General features: G+C 33.2%; 2 protein-coding genes across 4 annotated transcripts; both read right to left on the reverse strand.

Moving 5' to 3' along the window:
- Positions 1-2018: 2018 nt before the first annotated feature.
- On the reverse strand, positions 2019-6931 carry LOC105126358 (serine carboxypeptidase-like 40). Of its 2 annotated transcripts, none has more exons than XM_011027202.1 (7): positions 6474-6931; positions 4584-4691; positions 4214-4488; positions 3503-3763; positions 3199-3410; positions 2726-2831; positions 2019-2274 (listed from the first exon to the last, which is right to left on the reverse strand). In XM_011027202.1, exons 1-7 carry the CDS (start codon positions 6850-6852, stop codon positions 2119-2121), a joined length of 1497 nt encoding a protein of 498 aa, XP_011025504.1. In that variant the 5' UTR covers positions 6853-6931; the 3' UTR covers positions 2019-2118. The 2 variants fall into 2 exon arrangements, with proteins under 2 accessions (XP_011025504.1, XP_011025505.1); XM_011027203.1 differs by having other exon boundaries at positions 2138-2274; positions 2742-2831.
- A 7231-nt stretch (positions 6932-14162) lies between these two features.
- On the reverse strand, positions 14163-19637 carry AGL15 (AGAMOUS-like 15). Of its 2 annotated transcripts, none has more exons than XM_011027205.1 (8): positions 19161-19637; positions 17911-17986; positions 16935-16999; positions 16744-16843; positions 16596-16637; positions 16321-16356; positions 16046-16221; positions 14163-15507 (listed from the first exon to the last, which is right to left on the reverse strand). In XM_011027205.1, exons 1-8 carry the CDS (start codon positions 19340-19342, stop codon positions 15420-15422), a joined length of 765 nt encoding a protein of 254 aa, XP_011025507.1. In that variant the 5' UTR covers positions 19343-19637; the 3' UTR covers positions 14163-15419. The 2 variants fall into 2 exon arrangements, with proteins under 2 accessions (XP_011025507.1, XP_011025506.1); XM_011027204.1 differs by having other exon boundaries at positions 16321-16362; positions 19161-19634.
- Positions 19638-21318: the final 1681 nt, after the last annotated feature.

The raw sequence follows: 21318 nt of genomic DNA on the forward strand, positions 1-21318 counted from the left end.
TTTTTATATGATATTGTAACTGGAATAACCTAGCATGAGACTACAAGGAGAACCCACGGCTGAGAGATGATATTCATTGACCGTTTCATTCAATTCCAGATCCTATTTATGAAACCTTAATTTTCTATTTGGAAACAAATATCCATCCCTTTATATAATTTGTTTTCTATAAATATAATTAGCCACTATCATTCTAATAAATAGCAACAATTTATGGAGTGCAAGAGATTTTAGGGTGATTAGTGGTATCCTATAAATAAATTCTAGGTTTGATGTTAATGGTGCTTGATATATATGGATATATAATCAAATCTTATTCTAGAAAGAGATCCAAATAATCAAAAGAGAAAAAAAAAGTTAGGAAGATCGATCGTGGAATATGAATTTATCATGCTTTTCAAATAATGTAGCTATGACTAATGCAGGAAATCAAGATCACTCACATAAAAAATCCTAGTTTCCAATGAAAAAAATAATAAAAAACAAAATTCTAAAATACTAGTTTCTAAAAAAAATCACCCAAAAAAAAATTCACAGGGCTTTTTAGAAATTATTTTTTATTTAATTTTTTATCCTAGTTTCCAATGAAATTAAATTATTTAATTATTTAATTTACTTTCCTATAAACATGAGCCGCCTAATTAACCGCAAATGACTGTGATTCCTATTAATATTTATTTTATTCTTTGTGATAAGATCGATAACAATAGCTGAGCCCGATTCCACAGTTAGTTTCTGAGATCCCGTTGACCAGTTAATAGAATGTTAGCGGGAAAGACATCCTCGTACTTTTCTCTGATAACGTGAGGTTCTCTCAGCTTCGAAATTCAGGTGTTTGACCATTGTTCCTGGAACTGAAAGGATGCGAGTTTCCAGGTGCTTGTGCATGTCTTGATAAGACCGAATCAATCAAGTATTGTTTCCGGTCCCGCAGCCATTTGCGGTTCCATTTTCTATTTTTCTGAGAAAAATACTAATATCTCCTTGTAAATACTGGTAACCTCCAAAAGGTCCCTAAAGATAAAAACCAATTCAATAAAATCCTGTAATTTACTCGGGTCTGAAAGCAAATGTCTAAGATGTCCTTGACCCCTATTTAAATATTACCAAAAGGAAAAAATCAACAAGGAATTTGAAAATAAATAAATATCAAATTAAAAGGAAAACCAGATTCTCTATTTATAAACGTGACTGTCAAAATCAAATCACAAGATCTTTTTGTAGTTATCCATGGAATAAAAATCATAATTACTTTCTAAATATAGAGTGTTAATTTCTTATATCTTGGACTGATTACATAGTTCAAAAAAATTTGGCAACACCAAATCATTTATTATTTAGATCATAAAATAATAAATTATAAATCTAAAAAAAAAAAATAAACAACATGTTGTTTGTTGCTAAGACAAACGAGGAGTCGTGTAATAGTATATATTGAATATTTTTAAAGCTTCTTTTCAAGTATTTTTAAAGTTTTCATCGGCAAAAAAAGTGTTAATAATATTCTTTCTAAATTAGGAGTAATATGTAAGAAACTTATTAAGTGTTATTTGAGATTTTATATGGTTAATAATTTAAATATAAATAAAAACAAGATCAATTAATTTTTAGGTTTTAATAATTTCTTTCAATGTTGGTTTTGTTTTTCTTAATTAGGGATGGGTTGAATTTAATTACATATTAATAATAGAAATATGATACATACATACACACACATATTAAGAATATAATAGTCAATCAAACATTTTTTAAGAGTTCAGTTTTTGTATACAATTAAGGATTAATATTGTAGTGTGAGATATTTTGGACATTTTTCATTGAGAAGAATCATGCACATTACTAAAATAGGTGAATTTAATATTTTTTTCAAGTAAAAGATATAACTTCCATATTCATGTTGTGTAACATTATTTTTATTAGAAACCTATTTGGAGATTATCCATAGAGCAAAAATGCTAGAGATACTTGTTAATTTTTTTAGTAAGACTTTAAAATTTACTATATTTTTATTTAAATTGAAAGAAATAAACTTCCCTTTTTCTAATTAGCCTTATGGAATAGTATTTCTTATAAATATATAAGAAATGATGGTTTGAATAAAATTACAAAGAAATGGATTTAATATCTCGTAGTATCAGGAAGAGGCGTGCCATCAAGGAAGTGCTTGACCAATGAAAGTGCTCTCAATGGCTGATAGCTTGGCACTTGATGCCCTGCGCCTCTCACGGTGGCAAATGTTAAATCTCCTTTATACACTTGTGTGTATCCTCCCACCTACAAAAAAGCAAAATTATTTCATATTTTTTCTACAATTTCGTAGAACTATTGAATGCTGATTAATTAATTATATATCTTGATATGCAAGATTATCACATGATGATGATGATGATGATGATTATATATATAGAGAGACCATTTGGCTCGAGATTAGAAATATAAATGGGGATAGAATTCCTTTTCTTTTCTTTTTTAACTTTTTTTGTGGCATGAAAATTTCTATTGTTGTTCGTACAAGACTCACGTTTTATTTTTTTATGAATTTTTTTTTTCTTGTGAGTTGTGACTAATATCACAAGATGTATCATTTATCTCGGGATTATAATTACAAACATTAATAATATAAATTCCTATTTTTAGGGCTGGTTTGGATTTCTGTTTTCCTATGCTCAATTGGGAGAAGAAATAAAGAAAACATTTGAGCGGTGAAAAAAAGAAAAGCACTTACCTCCCCTTTGACGTACCAAGGATGCCATTCGGTTTTAACTTGGAGTTTCATCTTATTTATAGAATATTGAGTTGAAGTAAATGGCACCCTTCCGTCTGTGTCACCACTGAGATTACATGCAATGAAGATTTATCATTAGAATAGATCATACGATCACTTCATATCTCTTTTTGATAAAAGAAGAAGAAGAAGAAGAAGAAGAAGCAAACATAATTAGAGATGTTGGAAATGGCATTGGCTACAAATTATGATAATTAACCTTATTTACCTTTTGTAAATTAACAACATTTACGAAGTGTCACTGAAGTATATGAGTCTTGCTAGCTATTATCAAGTTAATTAGGACCCTACTCAACAAAGTGCAAGACAATATTATACTAAAAATTAATTAAGAACCCACTAACATATGTGATATAATGAGAGAACATATATATATATATATATATATCCAATTGAGCTCATTATTACTTTACCTAAATAGCCACACTCGTAGACCGTTTGCCATGAATTCTTGCAGTAGCGGAATAATTGTTGAAGGGCTATCTGACCAACTTGGTATGATATCACTACAGGGTTCCCAATCATGAGTAAGTTTGGTGACATTGGCGTGGATGGCTTCTTGGACATCAGGTCGATTGAGATAAGCATACACATAATAATCAGAACATGGATCAAAATCCACCAGCTGCGGCACAAGATATGTAGTCAAGCAAATTAATAGGAGGGATATTTTGTATAGTTTATGAGTTTTATAAAACAAATGTCTTAATTACTTACAGAAGGTTTCTTAGGATTTGCTGTGGTACCCTCACGAAGGCACAATGGACCATAGATGTTGTATATATTGATATAACTAGTATCCTTGCCTGCTGCTTCTGCTGCTTGATTGCACTCATCAGACTGGGATGTCGCATTGGGTGAGAAATCGCAAGATTTTAGTATTTTCTGAACCATCTCATCTGAGATTAGAGCATGGTTTCCGAAATAGCTATACATCCCTATACTATCAGTTTCGTCATTGATCACTGCATTCCCAATCTGCAATTTCCACAAGAGAATGGAACATTACTCTTATGTAAGCCAATAATTTGCACTAGTAAGACTCTTGTTAGTTGTTTTTTCAAGTCACTTGAGATTTTCCTCTCTTTTTTTCAATATCTTAAATGATTCTAGCGAACAATCTAATTCTACCACAAATAATGGAATGTGGGCTGCCTTGCCCCCTTTGGGGCCGAAGGACACCCCGACCGATCCACATCTACCAAGTTTTGCGTAAATCCAATGATGCTGTCATGTGCAAGTCAAGTATTGTAATTATTTAAAAGGAAATGCAAGTTGTTTGCAAGTTGGAAAATATTTTCCGAACCTGACCTACTGAGGAAATCTAGCCAAGAGGGAAAGGGATGGCTTTGAATGGTGATTTAGTCTAAATTTAAAATTTAATTCCTTAAATATGATTACAGGTGGATTGAGGGAGAATATACGTACTAGAATTCCTTTGAGATTGACAATGGTCTTCTTAGCCTTGTTGTTATGGTAAAGAATAGTGTGTGCAAGTTGAGGCACATAATGCCCGGCATAGCTTTCACCTGATATGTAGAAATCTCTATCTTTGTATTCAGGAAACCTCTCTAGCCAATTCACTAAGAACACATAATTATCTTCAGCTGTCATTTTATCTCCACTTTTCTTGTAATCTGATGTCGTGTTTGAGTATGAAAACCCTACTCCCGCAGGAGATTCAAGAAACAAAACATTGGCAGCTGAAAAAGAAAACCATTTTTTTATCCCTTTGTGCTTATAGCATTAAATGTAAATAATAAATTAACAACCATTTATAAAAGTTAAAGATCTATACCATAATTCCATGAATGTCTATTTTTATAAAGTGCTTGGCCATCACTATATACTCGAAATGGTCCAAGTTCTTGCATTGCACCATATGACAAAGATGAACAACCAGGGCCTACAATAAAGAAATCAATCTTTGTGTTAGAACACGCCGCCGCCACCACCACCACCATAATAATAAACTTATGTTGTTAGGCAAAATAAGCCTTTTGATATCAGACTCTCTCTCTCTAACTTACAAACATACATCATGTATATAAACACACATAGAGAGCAAGAAAACATGTATTAGTTTTGTGCCCATCAGAAGGGGTCAGCATCTTCTCTCTTTGGGTTTTCTCCAGCGGCCATGGGAGATGAGGCAATGGAGTTCAAAGCTTTAGGGAACGGAAATGCAAAATAGTTTTTATTTGTCGAGGAATATTTATATGCGTTTTTGTTTTTTGTTTTAAAAAATGTAAAAATATGATTCTCTCTCTCTCTCTCTCCATTTTAAAGTTTTAGTCCCATTTGGTTTAATTTTCATACATACTAAAAAATAGGGGTGGAAATTATTAAATCCAATATCCTACCTAATAAACGATTATTAGTACGCAAAACGCAATTAGTTAGAGATTATAAATTTGCAAAGTGTCAATTTTGGTTTTTTGCTATGAATCTGGCAAATGGCCTCGCAGATGAGAAGGTGGCAAGCTAGATTCACCGCACAGGGTCTAAAATACGGTGGCAAGCTAGCTAGATTCACCGCACAGGGTCTAAAATATTGAAGTAATTCTTCATCAAGATTGCCAAGATGATTATTTTGTGGCTAATGCGAGTGAACTTAAGCGTTATTTGCTCTAGCGACGAAAAGAGAAAGAGGGAAGCATTCTATATAAAAAAAACAATTCAAGCAAATATACGGTCACTAAGCACATTAAGGTCTTCTTTAGAGTAGAGAGTGCAAATAATTAGTCTTTTTATATGATATTTTTGGAGGAGAAAAAAGGAATTTGCACGTTAGTCAAGTTATAAATGATGTGATCAAGGAGGGATATGTGCCATCAGCCACTAAATCCAATCCCCCTTTTCATATTAGTAGTGTTCTTCTTAAGTGGATGCACGGTGGGGTTTCAACTTGACAGAGATATTATATCCTGAGCATTTGAGTAGTGTGAGAGAATGATTACTTGTAAATCATTAGTCTATAGCATTAAGAGGGTTACATCATGAACGGCGAGAAATCCTCATGGGAGTGAATTATGGGATTGGGAAGCCATCATGTGCCAGCTGACCATGTGGGGTTGTTGAATTCATGTTTTGTTCTTCTTTTTTTCTAAGTTCCAGGGCCCATGGCGATGAGGGCTCACTGCGCTAAAAGAGAATCTCTTTCTGATAATTAGTTACACCTAATTAAGAAAACAAGGTATTGTACAACCAAATAAATAAACTAGCTTTCTGATCAGGATTATTTAATATCCCGGCGGTTTTGTATTTATACTGTCATGCAAGACTGTGGCGATATTAGCAAGAAGCAAAAATCACATGGCATGTGAGAGAGAAAAGGAGGAAAAGGTAGCAAACAATGATGAAAAGATATGAGAGCGGAGACTTGAGAACTTTATGGGATATTTCCATATATTCTACTTCTCTGATAATTAACAGTGAACGAACAAGAAAAATTAAGAAAGAACACACAAAAAGTAGAAGATCCTATATATCCAAGATCCAAACAGAAAATGAAGGCGCTAATTAAAGGAACCCAGCAATCCATTTTAATATACCATCTAATCCTCTTTAACATGAAGGGAACATTTTCAATTTGTTTTGGCAAAGTGATATTTTTGAAATATCGGAAGTGAAAAAAAACAGAGAGCATGAAAGAAAACGCCGAAGGATGAGAGAAGAGGGAGTGTACCTCCATTGAGCCAGAGAAGAAGAGGCAAGGACTCTTTAGAATGTTGAGCCTCGGCAAAGTAATAATAGAGTGCTCGTCCAGCAGATTCATCAACGGTAACATAGCCTCCATACTGCGAGAACTCTACTTTTGGCTGTCCCGGCAAGCTCTCTATTCTATCCTTCTCTTTTAGTCCCTCTTGAGCATGAAACCTGGATGTATCTACATGTTGAATAGCTTGAAAAAGACTATTGTCAATGCTAAGATTTCCCATCGAGTACTTGGCCTTGTAGAGATGGCCAAGTGCTTCGCTTTGCCTCTTGCCAGCCGCTTCGCTTTGAACTACAGAACAAGAAACAACAAGAATGACAACGAGAAGCAAGCATGGATTACTTTCCATGGTATTTCTTTTCGTTACTTCCAAAACATGCACTAAAAAAATTACGAAGATTGCCTTAATCCACCTGCTCTGTAGCTGTAGATAATGGGGGAGTTTTATACTCGCAAAGAGCTCGCCACAAAGTCAAAAATGCCCCCAGATCAGAATATGAAGTCTATATAATTACGTAATGGTTACCCCCAAGATTAATTTTCTAATGCATATGAGATTTATACCATTTTTTTTTAACAATAATTAAAGGGAAGGGGTCCAGTCATGGTGCCTGGGAGATTAATTTATGATATATTTTTCTTTGTTTCCCCCTGGTCACACCAATCATGTCGTGCCATGTGAGTTACACTTGTTTGGCCAGTTAGTGAACATGCGTATCAGTGATGAATCATCATTGTTCCTTGCCAATGTGTGTCTTAAGTGATTGGATGCAATGATCTACAGCAGAGCAGCCGGTGTTTTTTCTATTACATCCGTCAAATTACGTGCACTGAACTAAATAAGAATTTCAAGCAAGTCAGGTTTTGGTCTAGCGGTGAGAGGAGCTTGTTCCTTTTCTTTGTATCTGGATTCGAACCTTATTATGCACGTCTGTGGTTTTGATCTAGCGGGAGTTGTTTGTTCCTTTTCTTTATATCTGGGTTCGAACTTTACTATGCACGTCTGTCATCCCCGTGATGCCTTACCTGCTCACTGGGTTTGCAGGATATTCAGTGGGCCATGGAGATTAGTTGTGGTGCGCGTAAGCTGGCCCGGATACCCCACGTAAATCCAAAAAAAAAAGAATTTCAAGCAAAAAAAATTAAAAGGTATAATTTATTGATAAGATTTTAAGTTTGTTTTTTTAAGGTTAATAATTTGAGTTTTATAAACTTTATAAATATTAAAATTTATATAATTATTAATTTTAGAACTTATAAAACTAGTCAAATATATCCAAGCTAGCCAAAAGAAAAAAAAAGAAATGTAAGAAAAGGAACTTCTTAGCTAATTTCCACCTGTAATGTTGTCTTTCAACTTATGAAAACTTCTATTTGCAGCATTGTCGATAAATACGGGGAACAAGACAAAAGGAGAGAAGGGAAATTGATATTTAAATATATCAGAAATAAAAATAATATTATGAGCAGGTTTGGAAAACAGTGCTGGTGGATCCGAGTGTGGATTTTTCTCTCATTGCACTTCTTGCAGGAATCAGCTGTAATAATTATCTGTTTCTTAGTTACTATTAACGTAAACCAGTAGCTTAAAACTGACGAGGAAAATAAAAGCTTCGGTTGGTAGCCTGTAGCAATCACTGTGCATGCAAAGACAAGACTTTTCGTTGTCTTTATACTAGTTCTTGACAAAACTCCTCTTCGAGATTCGATGAAGTTCTTTATACTATATATCTCATGTTATCTGGCAACTGGCACAGAAAGAGGAAGTCCTTTTCAATTTCCATAGACGGGCTAAATGATGCAGCCATGATTGTAGAATTGAAGCTTTTGAGTGTTCAAGTGAGCATGTGACATTACTGGATGGGGATTTCCCCCCATATATGAATTACTTAATTGGCAGATTTTTTATGGTTCATCAAATTGGTGTATATACAAGAACAGGTCCACTCTGTTCAGAATTGTTTTTGATAATTTTACATGGAGTTTTCTTGTAATAAGGTATTTCCTTGCTTATTGAATAGCTAGATCTCTCAAACTATATCTAAAAATTATTGTTTGGAACATTTTTGTTATTTTTTTTAGATTTTTTTAGATTTATTGTCCTTGTTCAAAGTTTGTATTAATTTACTTTGTGATTTTGGATTTTCTTGATGCAGAGATAGAGTTTTTAAAATTAATTATTTATAACCTATTTGAAAATATAGTAATAGTTATTGTTGCTTTTTAAAGTATTTTTTATTTAATAATATATTAAAATAATATTTTTTTTATTTTTAAAAAATTATTTTTTAAATTAACACATCAAAATAATCTAAAATTACCAAAAAAATATTAATTTAAAATAAAAAATAAAAAAATTAAATTGTTTCAAAAATATTTTTAAAACACAATAATGATCAGGATCTAAAAATCTTTTCAACCTCTAAGGAGAGAACTACTATTAAACTTTTTTTTCAAAAAATAAAATTATAAATTCAAGATTTATATATACAACTATTTTTCTTCTATACTTTACATGATATTCTAATTTGTATAGTTTTTGTTCACTAAATTTTTAATATTTAATTTTAAATAAATTTTTAGTTAAGAATATACTTGTCAACCATATGATATCTGACATGAATAAAAATCCAAGTCATTGGATCATCAAAGTAAGAATTTTTTTTAATTAAAAGCCATTGTTTCATTCGTTTTTTTTTCCAACAAATTCTTTAATACTGGCTTAATAAAACTTCGGACTAGATTAATTAACCGGACCGATATCTTATTTTCATTTGGATTAAAATATAACTCGGATAATCATGAACTTTTTGGAATGAATTTAATTATAGCTATGGTGGTTGGTGGCTCCTTTCTCGTCGGTTCAGGGGACCAGTACATACACTACTTCTGAATTCATAATCGGAAAATTGCTCCACCAATCCCAATATATATTATTATTATCTTTGTCATGTTGTTATAATTTGAAACGTTTCTTGTTTTTTTTTCCATAAATAGAAGAAACAGCCAGCGAGATTGGTCGGATTGTAGCTCAAATAGCAACATCACACCCTTCCCGCGAAGGTTCCTTGCCGAGCCTCTCTTGTAACAATGAAGAAGACAGAAGAACTGATTGCATTAACATTTGATGATCAATTTTATCATAATTATAATGAGTCGAACTTTGTTTTTCTTCCCGATGAATTCAATTTTATTAGTTTTATAACTAAAATAAGAATTTTAATACCCTTTTTTATTTCTTTTTCACATGCATGGAGCAAATTGGTAGTATACGTAGTTTAATTAACTTTTCTTTTTGTAGAAAAAAAAGTAATTATTAGTCTTTAATTAAGAAAGAGACTAAAAAATAATAGGTAATTTATAAAAAGTGTTTAATCCCATTTTTTGATTTTATATTCATTTATGCACCGCGCAAAACCTTAAATAATATAAAATAAGTATATTAAATCACCCAAGGCCTCCAATTAAAATCTAAAATAATAATAATAAGAAGATTACATAAGAATTTATTAGATTATTAAATTGGATTAATTTTTCTTATAATATATTTTTGGTTGACATCTTATATTATCTTTGACTTTTTTAGACAAAATATTCATTTTTTTTCGATAATTTCTTCTTCCAGTCGCTACTAATACTAACAACAACAAAAAAAACAATATCTAATTTTGTTAATTCTTTAGGGTTTTTTTCAAGAGTTCTCAACTACATTACTAAATACAAGTGATCAAAATAAAATATCAAAGAATATTTAAAAATATAATTTATATAATTTTTTTATTTTTTATAATTGCTACTGATATTAAATAAATGAATAAAAACATTCATAAAAATTATATTCATATATACCTATATTTTTCTTATTTATTTATATCCTAAACATGGTTAAAACAATAAATTGTATAAAAATAGAAAATTTTTAGATTAAAATCATCTTACACGAGACAACCAAAAATCTTATTTTTAAAAATTATTCGTTTATTTCTGGTAAGTTTTTTAAAATTTTATTTTTTATTATTGAATCTTTATAAAAAATTTAATTAATTTTTATTTAAATTAATTAATTTATATATATTTTTTAAAACAATCACAAAAAACAATCACAAATAGCAATAGTAAAACATAAAATATTATAAAACGTGATGCTATTCAAAATAATTTAAAATGCATTATTTTTTACTGCATAACTTTTTACCAATATAGGCGATTTTAAAAGGAGTCCGTACAGTATGCGAATAATATATTATCGAACTACCCTTGACGGTACCGAGGCCGGGGAAGCCGAAAGCAGCAGGGAGTGGTTTTTTTGACCTTTGCATCAATGGATAACAGTGCGCAATTATGAGGCAAAGGCCCATCATTTCATCTCTTGGAAAAAAATATGAACATGCTGTGGGGTCCACTGAAGTCAACGTAATAATCCTTGTTTTGCTGCAACTGTCTGGAAAAGTTCTGTGCAAGCCTACAAGAGGGCAACGGGGAGACAGGTGATGTACGAATAGGGTCCCCTCCCCAGCCCAACTAGCCAGGAGCCATGAGGCACTTAGCTACCATGTTTAACCGCCATGGACAGTTTAACCGAAGGCACACAGAGAGAATAGAACAGAATGTGCAGTCAGAACTCCGAAGTGAGCGGTGCTGGCTAAAAGGACGATGACAAGACCGTCGGGGCGGCCGTTCCTGTCGGCTGCGTTTCGAATGTGGTTTTGGTTCGAGAACACACCAAATTTGCTGCAGTAATTTAACTGTTGGATTGAGAATCGAGATGTTTTTTTCCCCCTTTGCAAACCAACAATCAAAAGTGGGGCATGGGATGAGATTAAAAGAATTCATACAAAACAATAATAAAAAATTGGATCTTTTTAAAAAATCAGATCAGTAAATTAAAAATTTTTAAAAAATATTAAATAAAATAACACATTTTTATCTTATCATATTTTTAAAACATATTTCTAACATATTTTTAGATTGCTTAATCTGGCTATATGTTTCTAACGTATTTTTAGATTGCTTAATCTGGCTATATGAATTAATTAATTATTTCAATATATATATATATATTTATAAAACACGTGTATAATTTTGTTGATTTAAAAAAGCTAGCATAGTAAATTAAAATATAGGTGAGTAATTACAATTAAAATAAAAACTAATGAGATAGCACAATCTTAGCCGGCCATGATTTAAAAAACATGGCTTGTCATGGATGTCGCTATCGTGATATCCAACAAAATTAAACCCCAATCTACATTTTTCTACCCAAACATAATTTTTTTTTATTGAATATCATTTTTTTAATTATAATTTCTTTATATATACCGTTTTGGAATTTGGAATTGCGACAAGTATAAATTGTAATATTACTCTAAAATGTCTTGCAGCTGTGACAAAAATTAAAGTTTTTTTTGCTGCTAATGACCTGAAATAGCCTTTCTACATCGCCTTTGGTCCCCAAAGAAGCCACATCATCGAACCATGTTCTGCGGAGAAGCCATCCCCCAATAATTGTCAGTGTTGCCTGTCATCTTTTTGGAAGTTTTCCAAAGGCATACTCTTGTTTTTTAGCACTTTTCATTCTTCAGTGGTACCAATTTGATTCCGAGCACCACTCTCCGTCTGTTCATGCGCTTCCAAGGAAGAGAAAGATGGAATGGTAGACCTCCTTTCCTCTGTCTGGCTCGAGGAATATCACCACTCGGAAATCGCGGCGAGAGACTCGGGGACAGACCACCTTGAGGCCCATCAGTAGTTTGTGAGGCCTTCCATATCATATCAGCCCATGCCCACTTCCCATTTGAGGTGATAGCCTGGGCTGGTATGCTTTTGGAACAGAGTGGTCGAGTCTGGCCGCCATAGCCCAGCCACAGCAGGACTGTCTCTGATGGAGAGACACTTGCACAAAAAAGGTTTTAAGAGGAAAAGAAAACATGATTAATAAAGAGATGACGTGATTAATTATAAAAATATCAAGGCTTAAAAATTTATTGCTAGCTTGTGTTAAAAAAAGGAACAAAACTCAAATAATTAAATGAAAATCAATTGAGAAGTCCAGATTGATGTGTAATTATCTCGAGCTTCATCACTCGTTGTTTTTCCATTTCGGTTGGAGGGAGGAATCGGATCCTCGTTCCTATCTCTGGTGAGACAGTACAATATCCTGTAGCGAAATTAAAGTACTAATTACTTGTAAACTTGGTTTTCTTTAGAATATTAGATGAGTTTCTAGTCTACTCGGTGCTACAAAAACTTTTGATGCAAGAATTTGTGTTACGGTGCAATGTGCTTGATTAACATAAAAGTATTTTTTTATAATATATTAATTTTTATTTAATTTTTTAAAATTATTATTAATTTTTATTTTAATATGTTGATATTAAACGTTATTAATATTCCACGCGTGTGTAGCTTTCATCAAGTTGCAAGATTAAAGGTATCTTTGCGAATAGAATCGCTTCATCTGTCAAAAGCTTATCAGCTCAACAATCCGAAGGAGAAACCCACACGAAAATCTATAGTACTTTAATGGAGGTTACTTTTTCGGGGGGTGATAGGAACAGACACGATATTTCTATTGATCATTTCATCATCACTTTGGTGAGAAATATTTGATAAATTTGGTTGGAGAAGTTCATCATACTTCTATTATCCAACAGTAAACATTAGTTTTATTATATCGATCACTTGAACTTGAGGGGAAAGGATTATTTGATATTGTATGGAACTTGGATTCTCGTTGATAAACACATTAACAAGGCCGAGTGTAATAAGAACATGCCCCTATTATATATAAAGCTAGGATGATCTTATCTGATTCCAGTCAGCGAGCAATCCACGACCTTTTTATATTGATTAACTATTTGTGGCAGATGTTATTCGGGGGAGGTGAAGGTCCTCTTTCTTTCGTTTTCCTTCTTCGTCTTGCTTGACCCTGAAGGCAGGCACAAGTGGACCTCCGAAGCATGTTGTTGACCGGTGGTTGGGACTTTACTATTCGAAGAATTTCATAACATAACGTGTTTCAGTGCAGCTGAAGAAGCAGATGCAATACGATAAGATAAGCACATTTGACCGCCACCTTTTTTCCTTGTTTATTATTAACATTCCAATGGTCACATGAATTGCTGGTTTTGCCCACCTTTTGTGCTGCTGTTTCGGCTTAAGCCAAGTCAGATATCAACTTGTTGAACTATTACTATATCGACCATTTATTATCGCATTCATTATAGGCACATTGACCAAAACCAAACTTTCAAAGATACCTTTGTGTTCCTACCAGAAAGAAAAGCTCCCTACTTTGTATTGAGTTGCAAATGGTACTCTTGGTGGAAAGGATTAGCAAGCTATACTCCAAGATGGAGAATCATCATCAGCACCAGCAACCAGAAGCCTTATCTGCTTCTTTACAGGCTTTTAGATCCGATGTTTCAAATTGCGTACACCAACTGTGCTTGGATTTGAAGCCCGGGTCAGAAATCCTGTCCTTCTCATGGGTTCTACAATGTTTTCAGCTTATACCCTCCATCAATAAAGCTTTTGCAAAGCTGGTTGTGGATATAGACTACCATATGAGCAAATGGAAGTCTCAGTCTGTTGAAGAGTATCTCAAGTATAGCTTGAGCTTGCTGGATCTTCTTAACTCTATTAGCTTTTCTCTGTCTCATTTAGAAAAAGTTCGGCTTTCTTTGGCTCATTCTTTGAGCCTCCTGGGGAGTTCACCTTCTTCGGCAATTGAGCATATCAAGGCAATCAAGTTCAACAGTTCAATCAAGAATTTCAAAGGCCAAGACAACATTGACGATGAGAAAGAAAGACCCTGCTCTGGTGAGGAATGGATCATTGATCAAGCTTTGATTGAATTAAACAGTGTGGGATTCTGGGTATGTTATGTTCTATTGGCTGGTCTGTCTGGTGATGCCAGGGCATTCTTGGAGATGAGAAAATCGACTACTGGGATGTTCTCTAACTCTTCAGTGATCAAACTGGACATGAGTATTTCTGAAGCAGTAATGGATAGAGGGGTTGTGTTAAAGGAGGTTAAAGAGCTGAAAGATGCAGCAGATTGTATTGCAGCGGCCACAGCTAATGAAAAGGTAAGTTATCGAGCTGAGGAGATGCAGAGAAGATTGAAAGCATTCGAGCAGCTGCTGGATGGTTTGGACAAGGAAGTAAACTCTCTCTTCTCCGAAATATTGGCTGGAAGAAATGAATTGCTTGACGGCATTCGACATACGAAACAATAGTTATGTTGATCCTCTGCATATAGGTTGTATTATTTGATTGTATTATTCTGATTGTAGCTAAAGAATCGTTTGTAAGTGTTAGAACGCCTTTTTCCGTTGTTATGAACTTCGAATTATTAAATACTTGTGAAAATTGTCTCCGTGATCTCACCCACACAGTCGATATTTATCCAGTAAGAGCAGATGCGATGCAGGTTTCTACATCTATTAACAGGCTGGAAAATAACGAAGAGGGGTGTGGTGTAGCTGGTCAGAGGCGTTCCCACCCAGGCGGCTCGCCCAGGCTCAAGTCATCACTGCAATGCTTGGTAACAATAAGATATCAAGGCATTTTTTTAATCTCACAACAAGTTCAAATGATTGGATGAAGAAGTGTGAACCTTCGTCTCATGTACTATATGGAAAAGCTAAGTTCATCATTTTAGTCATTGCAAGAAACTAAGCACTACATGCCATCTCAAATTTAGGCAAACCAACTACAGTTCTTTTCTTTCTGCCTCACTGGAAAGTTCAGTCTTTTCTCCTATAAAAGCAATATCCGCAAGCCACAAATTTCATGATTATCTTTTGATTGGCCTAACTGATGTCTCAAGAGAAACTTTGGTCAACTGCGGCATATTCTTTTCAGTTTTGTTGGCTATATTAACATTAAAGGAGAACGGCAAGAAGGATAAATTTACAGCAGGCTCAGTCGACTATCTGAATCATTGGAATGGCTTTCTCCTTCTAGTGCTTTCCTCTTGCGATTGGTGTCAGTAGGCAGCCTGGGAAACGTAGAGCGTATATGAGAATGAGAACCAGTAACATAGAAGGCTAGTAGCTATTCGCAACAATAGTTTGATCAGGCTACCCTTTCAAATCATTTGTGAAAGAGAGAATGAGACTGAATCCGTGTAAATAAAAGAGAGATCGGAACCACTGCTACCAGAAGAAAGGTATGAAAAGAAAGTTAAGTCCATATCTATGAAAATCCCTAATCAACTCTCCCAAAGAAAATGAATTATCAAAACATTGTATGAAGACTTTAAACCTCAGCTAGAGTTTGGTTGGTTTGTGTTTGAATGTGCAAGGAAGCAAAGGAGAAAAGACTAGCAACAGAAACCAGTATGCCAATTCATGAGAACTGAATGATCAGGTGTCAAGTTCCAACTCAGAAGTACCAGATAATGCAACTGCGGGTTCACAACCAAAAAAAAAAAATCTATATACAAAATCACCTAAACGAAAAGGAAACAATAGGCAGCCGCAAGCAGCCAGTCAGATAGAGGATAGAGGGTGAATAATGCAAGAAAAACAGCATACCCTAAATGCAAAGTTGTGTCTGAATCGACTTTCTCAATGGAGCAAATATAGTGGGCTACAGGAGGGCTTGTGGCGCCATTGTCTATGGGAGAATTCTTCCTTTCTGTCGCATAGCATTCAAGATAAGGTGGGACTGGATGATCAGTTGATGGAAAGAAACCTCGAAGCTCCTCAATCTTCAAAATGTAAAGAATAAACAATACATTCCATTATATATGTCAGACTTTTCAAAGAAATGAAAGAAACTAATAGTTGTATCAGAAAACAATCCTTGCCTGTCTGCGCAAAGTTTCATTCTCCAGCATGGCCCGCTGTTCCTGGAAACCAAAAACTAAATGAAGTACTCTGAAAAGGAGTATCAGTTTTCATAACAGGATGGATCATAACCTTAGTCCTAAAAATCTATGACAATATATAACAAAAAATAATTTTCAGCAAGTGTTTTTTCCCCGTCTGAAGATGATTGCAGGAGAGTACCATAATGTACATTGTCTAAGAAAAAAAGGATTTAGGTCAAAGGAAAACATGCTTCATTAAGAGCTCCAATTACCTGTACTCTTGATTGCTCTAATTGTTCCATCAGTAAGTGCTCCTGCAAAGGCAAAACTTGTGTTAATTTACCACAACAAACAAAAATCTCTCAATTTTGCTTTCATAACGAAGCTTGGATAAGCAAAAGAAGAAAATTTCAGCAGAACCTTTTTCTCTTTCACGAATAACAACCCTTCATTTAACTGTTTTTCTAGTTGTTGCAAGTCTTTTAAGCTCAATCCAGTCAGGTCCATTCCCGAAAGTCGCCTATAAGTTCAGAATCAGAGACAGACAATAAGATCTTGCATAATTCCAAAAGCTACATTTGATTTAATCAAATAATTTAGTGCAGACATACGACTGTTTCACTTGTAGCTTTGCAATTTCTTCTTTTAGAACATCGACCTCTTTCAAATCTGGTTTCTGAAGAAGAATGTACAACAGAAAAAATTAATCAAAACAAACTGCTCCACCTTATAACGAATCTCATCCAAAAAGCAGAGTTTGTACGTGCGCAAACCACAAAAAAAGCACAATGAATGATATTCTGCGAGTGCTAAGGGGTGAAAAGGGACAAAGCAAGTGCAAAATCTCATCAATTTTCTCCAGTGTTTCCAATTTGAGATATTTTTGTCTTAGTGTTTTGTTTTAACTCTACTATTAGGAAGCATTTCTCCTTAAATCTCCATAGTACATCTTTTATTTGCGTGGGGGCTTGGGGAGGACAATGATCCTGCTAGCAATGCTCTAGGTTCCTCCTTTTGTGTGATCCCTAAATCCAGAGGTCAATGAAGCCCATAGATAATTTTACTTCATATCCGAATCAACAATCCCGCCTGAGGCTATTTATCAAACATTTTGGGGATCCCAAAATGTAGAAGTCAAAACGGAGGGAACAAGTTAGTAATTGTTTCTTTTATACTGTTCGTTTTAACTTGGCGGACATAGATAGTTTGCATACAATTTCACAACAAAGCTTATTCAGGAAAAAAGTCATCAAACATCATAAATTTGGTAGGGATGCCTAAGCATCCTTCAATCTTTAAGGCATTGCATAACATGGAGCTTGTTATCAAAACTAACCAAGAAAAATTGTAATGCCTAGGAAAGGAATTGCATGTATTCACATTTAATTCTCTTCTCCAAAATAAATTCTCTAAAAATTGAATTTGATAAGCCCATACTAGCATAGAAAAGGAAGAGACCAGGTATCAGAAGAACAAAAAATAAGAGGAAACAAAAATAACACCACCTTTGTTTAAGTAGGCATGCCACCAGCATGCACAAACACACAAGAACATAAGGTACTAGTGAAAACATGAATCGAAGACTACCTCAGCCTTGTATTCTATTTTAGGCTGCTCTGGGGAATCTAAGAACTTGTTATATCTCGAAAGTGTTCTCTTCATGCTGCCAAAAAAGACCAATAAGAGAAATTTAGTACTTTCCGTCACCTACATGTTCTAGATATTGTTGTTGTTTTAGCTGAGAATGTTTTAGATAAAGCAAACTGACAAACACTTGAAAGAACTCAAAGAACATAGATTTTTCCCTAGACAAATAAACAAATGAAACACAATAAAACAGAGTGATAAAACATTTTGAGAAGAGGTTGAAAAGGAAAGTAGAAGGAACATTCGAAACATCCATGACTAAAGAAGCAGAATATAATGTTGAAACCTGTCAGTATTCAATAGATTAAATGTCCTTCATTTCCTGAAAGTACGAGAGCAAAAATCATAGAGATAAAGAATTTCCATGCAGAAGCCACAACAACTCCACAAAGTTAAATAATACAGGCTAGAATTTAACTTGCTTCGTTACTTTATTTGCCAGGATTACACCACAGGGAGAAATTTTTTAGGATCTACTGATGTACTAAATAATAAATTCACGGGCAGAATAGTGTGCTGCTCATCAAAACATCTTTAGAAAACAGAGCACCCAAAAACGCATCCATTAAAGTGATGAAAAAACCCAAAACGTCGATCCTTTTGCATACATTGCAAAAAATCCCCATTTTGTAAATCGACTTAATTAAATCTGAAAAAAAAATTATAGGAAAACGTATCTCTATCAACCTACTACATCAAATGCACGTGAATCAATGTAAGCTAAATCCCTGCAAAAATCTATCTCAGAAAACCTCAGAGAAAACCATTCCAGCAGATATGATCCAAAGTCGCATGCAAAAACATGCTAACAATCCCCCTCAAAAAAAAAAAACACGATTGCACCATTTAACCACTTAATTAAAAGAAATTGCGACGGTAATTTAAAAAAAAAAATCATGAACGCATGTTAATTTATGAAGTTCACATGATAAAAACTAAACTAAAAGCTCATCAATACGGACAAAAATATATATATCCTATTTTTTTATTAAAAAACCTGCAAAAAAAAGTAAAATAGCTCAGATGGACTCCAAAATCACAACATAAATCAACGAAGTTATGCTATCACCAGGTAACACATGCAATCACCTAAAAATACTCATAAGTACCAAAACTTTACCAAAAAGAACTTATTTTTACTCAATGAGCAATATTTTGGGGGGAAGAAAACATAGATTATACATGCATACCCAGAACTGGAAAACTCAAAAAGCTTGCCAGTGTTTGAGAAAACAATTACAGCAACCTCAGCATCACAGAGAATGGCAAGCTCTTGAGCCTTTTTAAGCAACCCGGCTCTTCTTTTTGAAAACGTGACTTGCCTGCTATTTGCGTTCTCAATCTTCTTAATTTCAATCTTTCCTCTCCCCATTATAATTTTCTCTTGAAAACACAAAGACCCAATTGATCAAAAACCCCTAAGAAACCAAAAAACCTGAGTCTTTGAAATCAAGAACCAATGTCGATGGTCAGGTTTTAAAAGAAAAGCAGAGGACTTAGCTTTCTTAATTTCTCTAGATAAAAAGAAAGGGGCTTTATTTTGGGTTGCTAAATATAGAAAAGAGAAGAGAAGGAGGGCCAAGAGGGAGAGAGATAGCGCGTTTTTATTGACACAAATGGCCAGAGAGAGAGAGAGGGCTACAAACGGCGAGTTTGCATGGCTCTGTACTCCTCCTATTTAGAGAGAGTGTTGCTGCATGATTCCTTTGCCCCATTTGGAAGTGGTTAGGTGCTGATAGACTTTGTGGGACCTACAAGGTTTGTCCTCCGGGCGATTCCCTTGTGTAGCCTCCTCGTTAGGGAGGTTTTAATTTTTATTTTATTTTTTTCTGTATTTAGTCATTTTAGCAGTAGTATTGCTAGTTGCTTTATTTTGTATGTATTTTATTCCTTGTATAGAGGTCCAGCTTTTTTTTTATGGTCTATTTTGAGATTTTATTTAGCTATAAAATCTTGTTTCTGGTTACTAGCGCATCTTACTATTCAAGGCTATTGTTTTTGCAAATGGGTAGGTAGGGTCAATAATTCTTAGATTTAGTTGATAGTTTTTTTAAAAAAAATATTTTTTTCATGAAAATATATTATTATTATTATTATAATGGTCTCCTCGTTAGGGAGGTTTTAATTATTATTATTATTATTATTATGGGACCCACAAGTTTTGTCCTTTGGGCAATTCCTTTGTAGCCTCCTTGTGAGGGAGGTCTGAATATTTTTATGTTTTTCTTGCTGTATTTAGTAATTTTAGCAGTAGTTTTGCTAATTGTTTTTCTTTTGTATGTGTTTTATTCATTGTATAGAGATCTAATTTTTTATATATAGTGTATTTTAAGCTTTTATTTTTGAAAAATAACATAGTTTGCTAAAAGATTTTTAAAAAATAACATAGGTTGAAAAGGCATTTAAAAAATAGCACAATTTAAATATAATAATATTTCAGAATATCATTGTTATACATAAATATTATTTGAAATGATGGTCATATCTCATAATATATTTTTCTACACTACTTATAGTTGTCTAATAAATGTTTCAAAATATTTTTTTTATAAATTAATTAACCCTAACAAAAATCAACCAAATATTTATAAAAATTTAGTGATTAAAAAATATAATTGAAGATCCAATCGTCAAGAAATAGAAGGAAAATAAGGTGACGTGACAATAGAGAAGAACAAGGAAGGAAGAAGGCATGGGTCATCGAGGACGCACTGGAATTTTGTTTTTTACATAATTGGTATTGTTAAAAATTTCTTGACGAAATAATTTTAATTAGATTTAAAAAAAAAACATTAAAAAGGTCAAAATTAATATTTAATAAAATCTTTAATAAATTACAACCATGTTTGATAATTTTTTAAGATGTGTTTAGAATTTTTTGATCAAAATCTTTAAAATGATACTAAATGTATAGAAAATAAAACCTTAATATATCTTTGGTGTCTTATTTTTTTTAGTCATTGAGTACTGAATCTCATTTCTTGTCCATCATATATTAAATTTTGTTTTTAACATAATTGATATTGTTAAAAAAAATTTGATGAAATAATTTTAACTAGATTTTAAAAAAAATCAAAGAGATTAAAATTAATACTTAATAAAATCTCTAATAAATTATAACGATGTTTAACAATTTTTTAAGATGTATTTAGAATTTGTTGATCAAAATCTTTAAAATAATACTAAATGTGTAGAAAATAAAACCTTAATGTATCTTCGGTGTCTTATTTTTTTTAGTCATTGAGTCCTGAATCTCATTTCTTGTCCATCATATATTCATCAAATTTTGGATTGATTTGTTAACCATTATTGAAAATAGTGATCGTGTTTAACTATTATTCTCAATAT

This window comes from Populus euphratica, unplaced genomic scaffold (assembly GCF_000495115.2).
Source record: "Populus euphratica unplaced genomic scaffold, PopEup_1.0 scaffold78.1, whole genome shotgun sequence".
Classification (NCBI taxonomy): Eukaryota; Viridiplantae; Streptophyta; class Magnoliopsida; order Malpighiales; family Salicaceae; genus Populus; species Populus euphratica.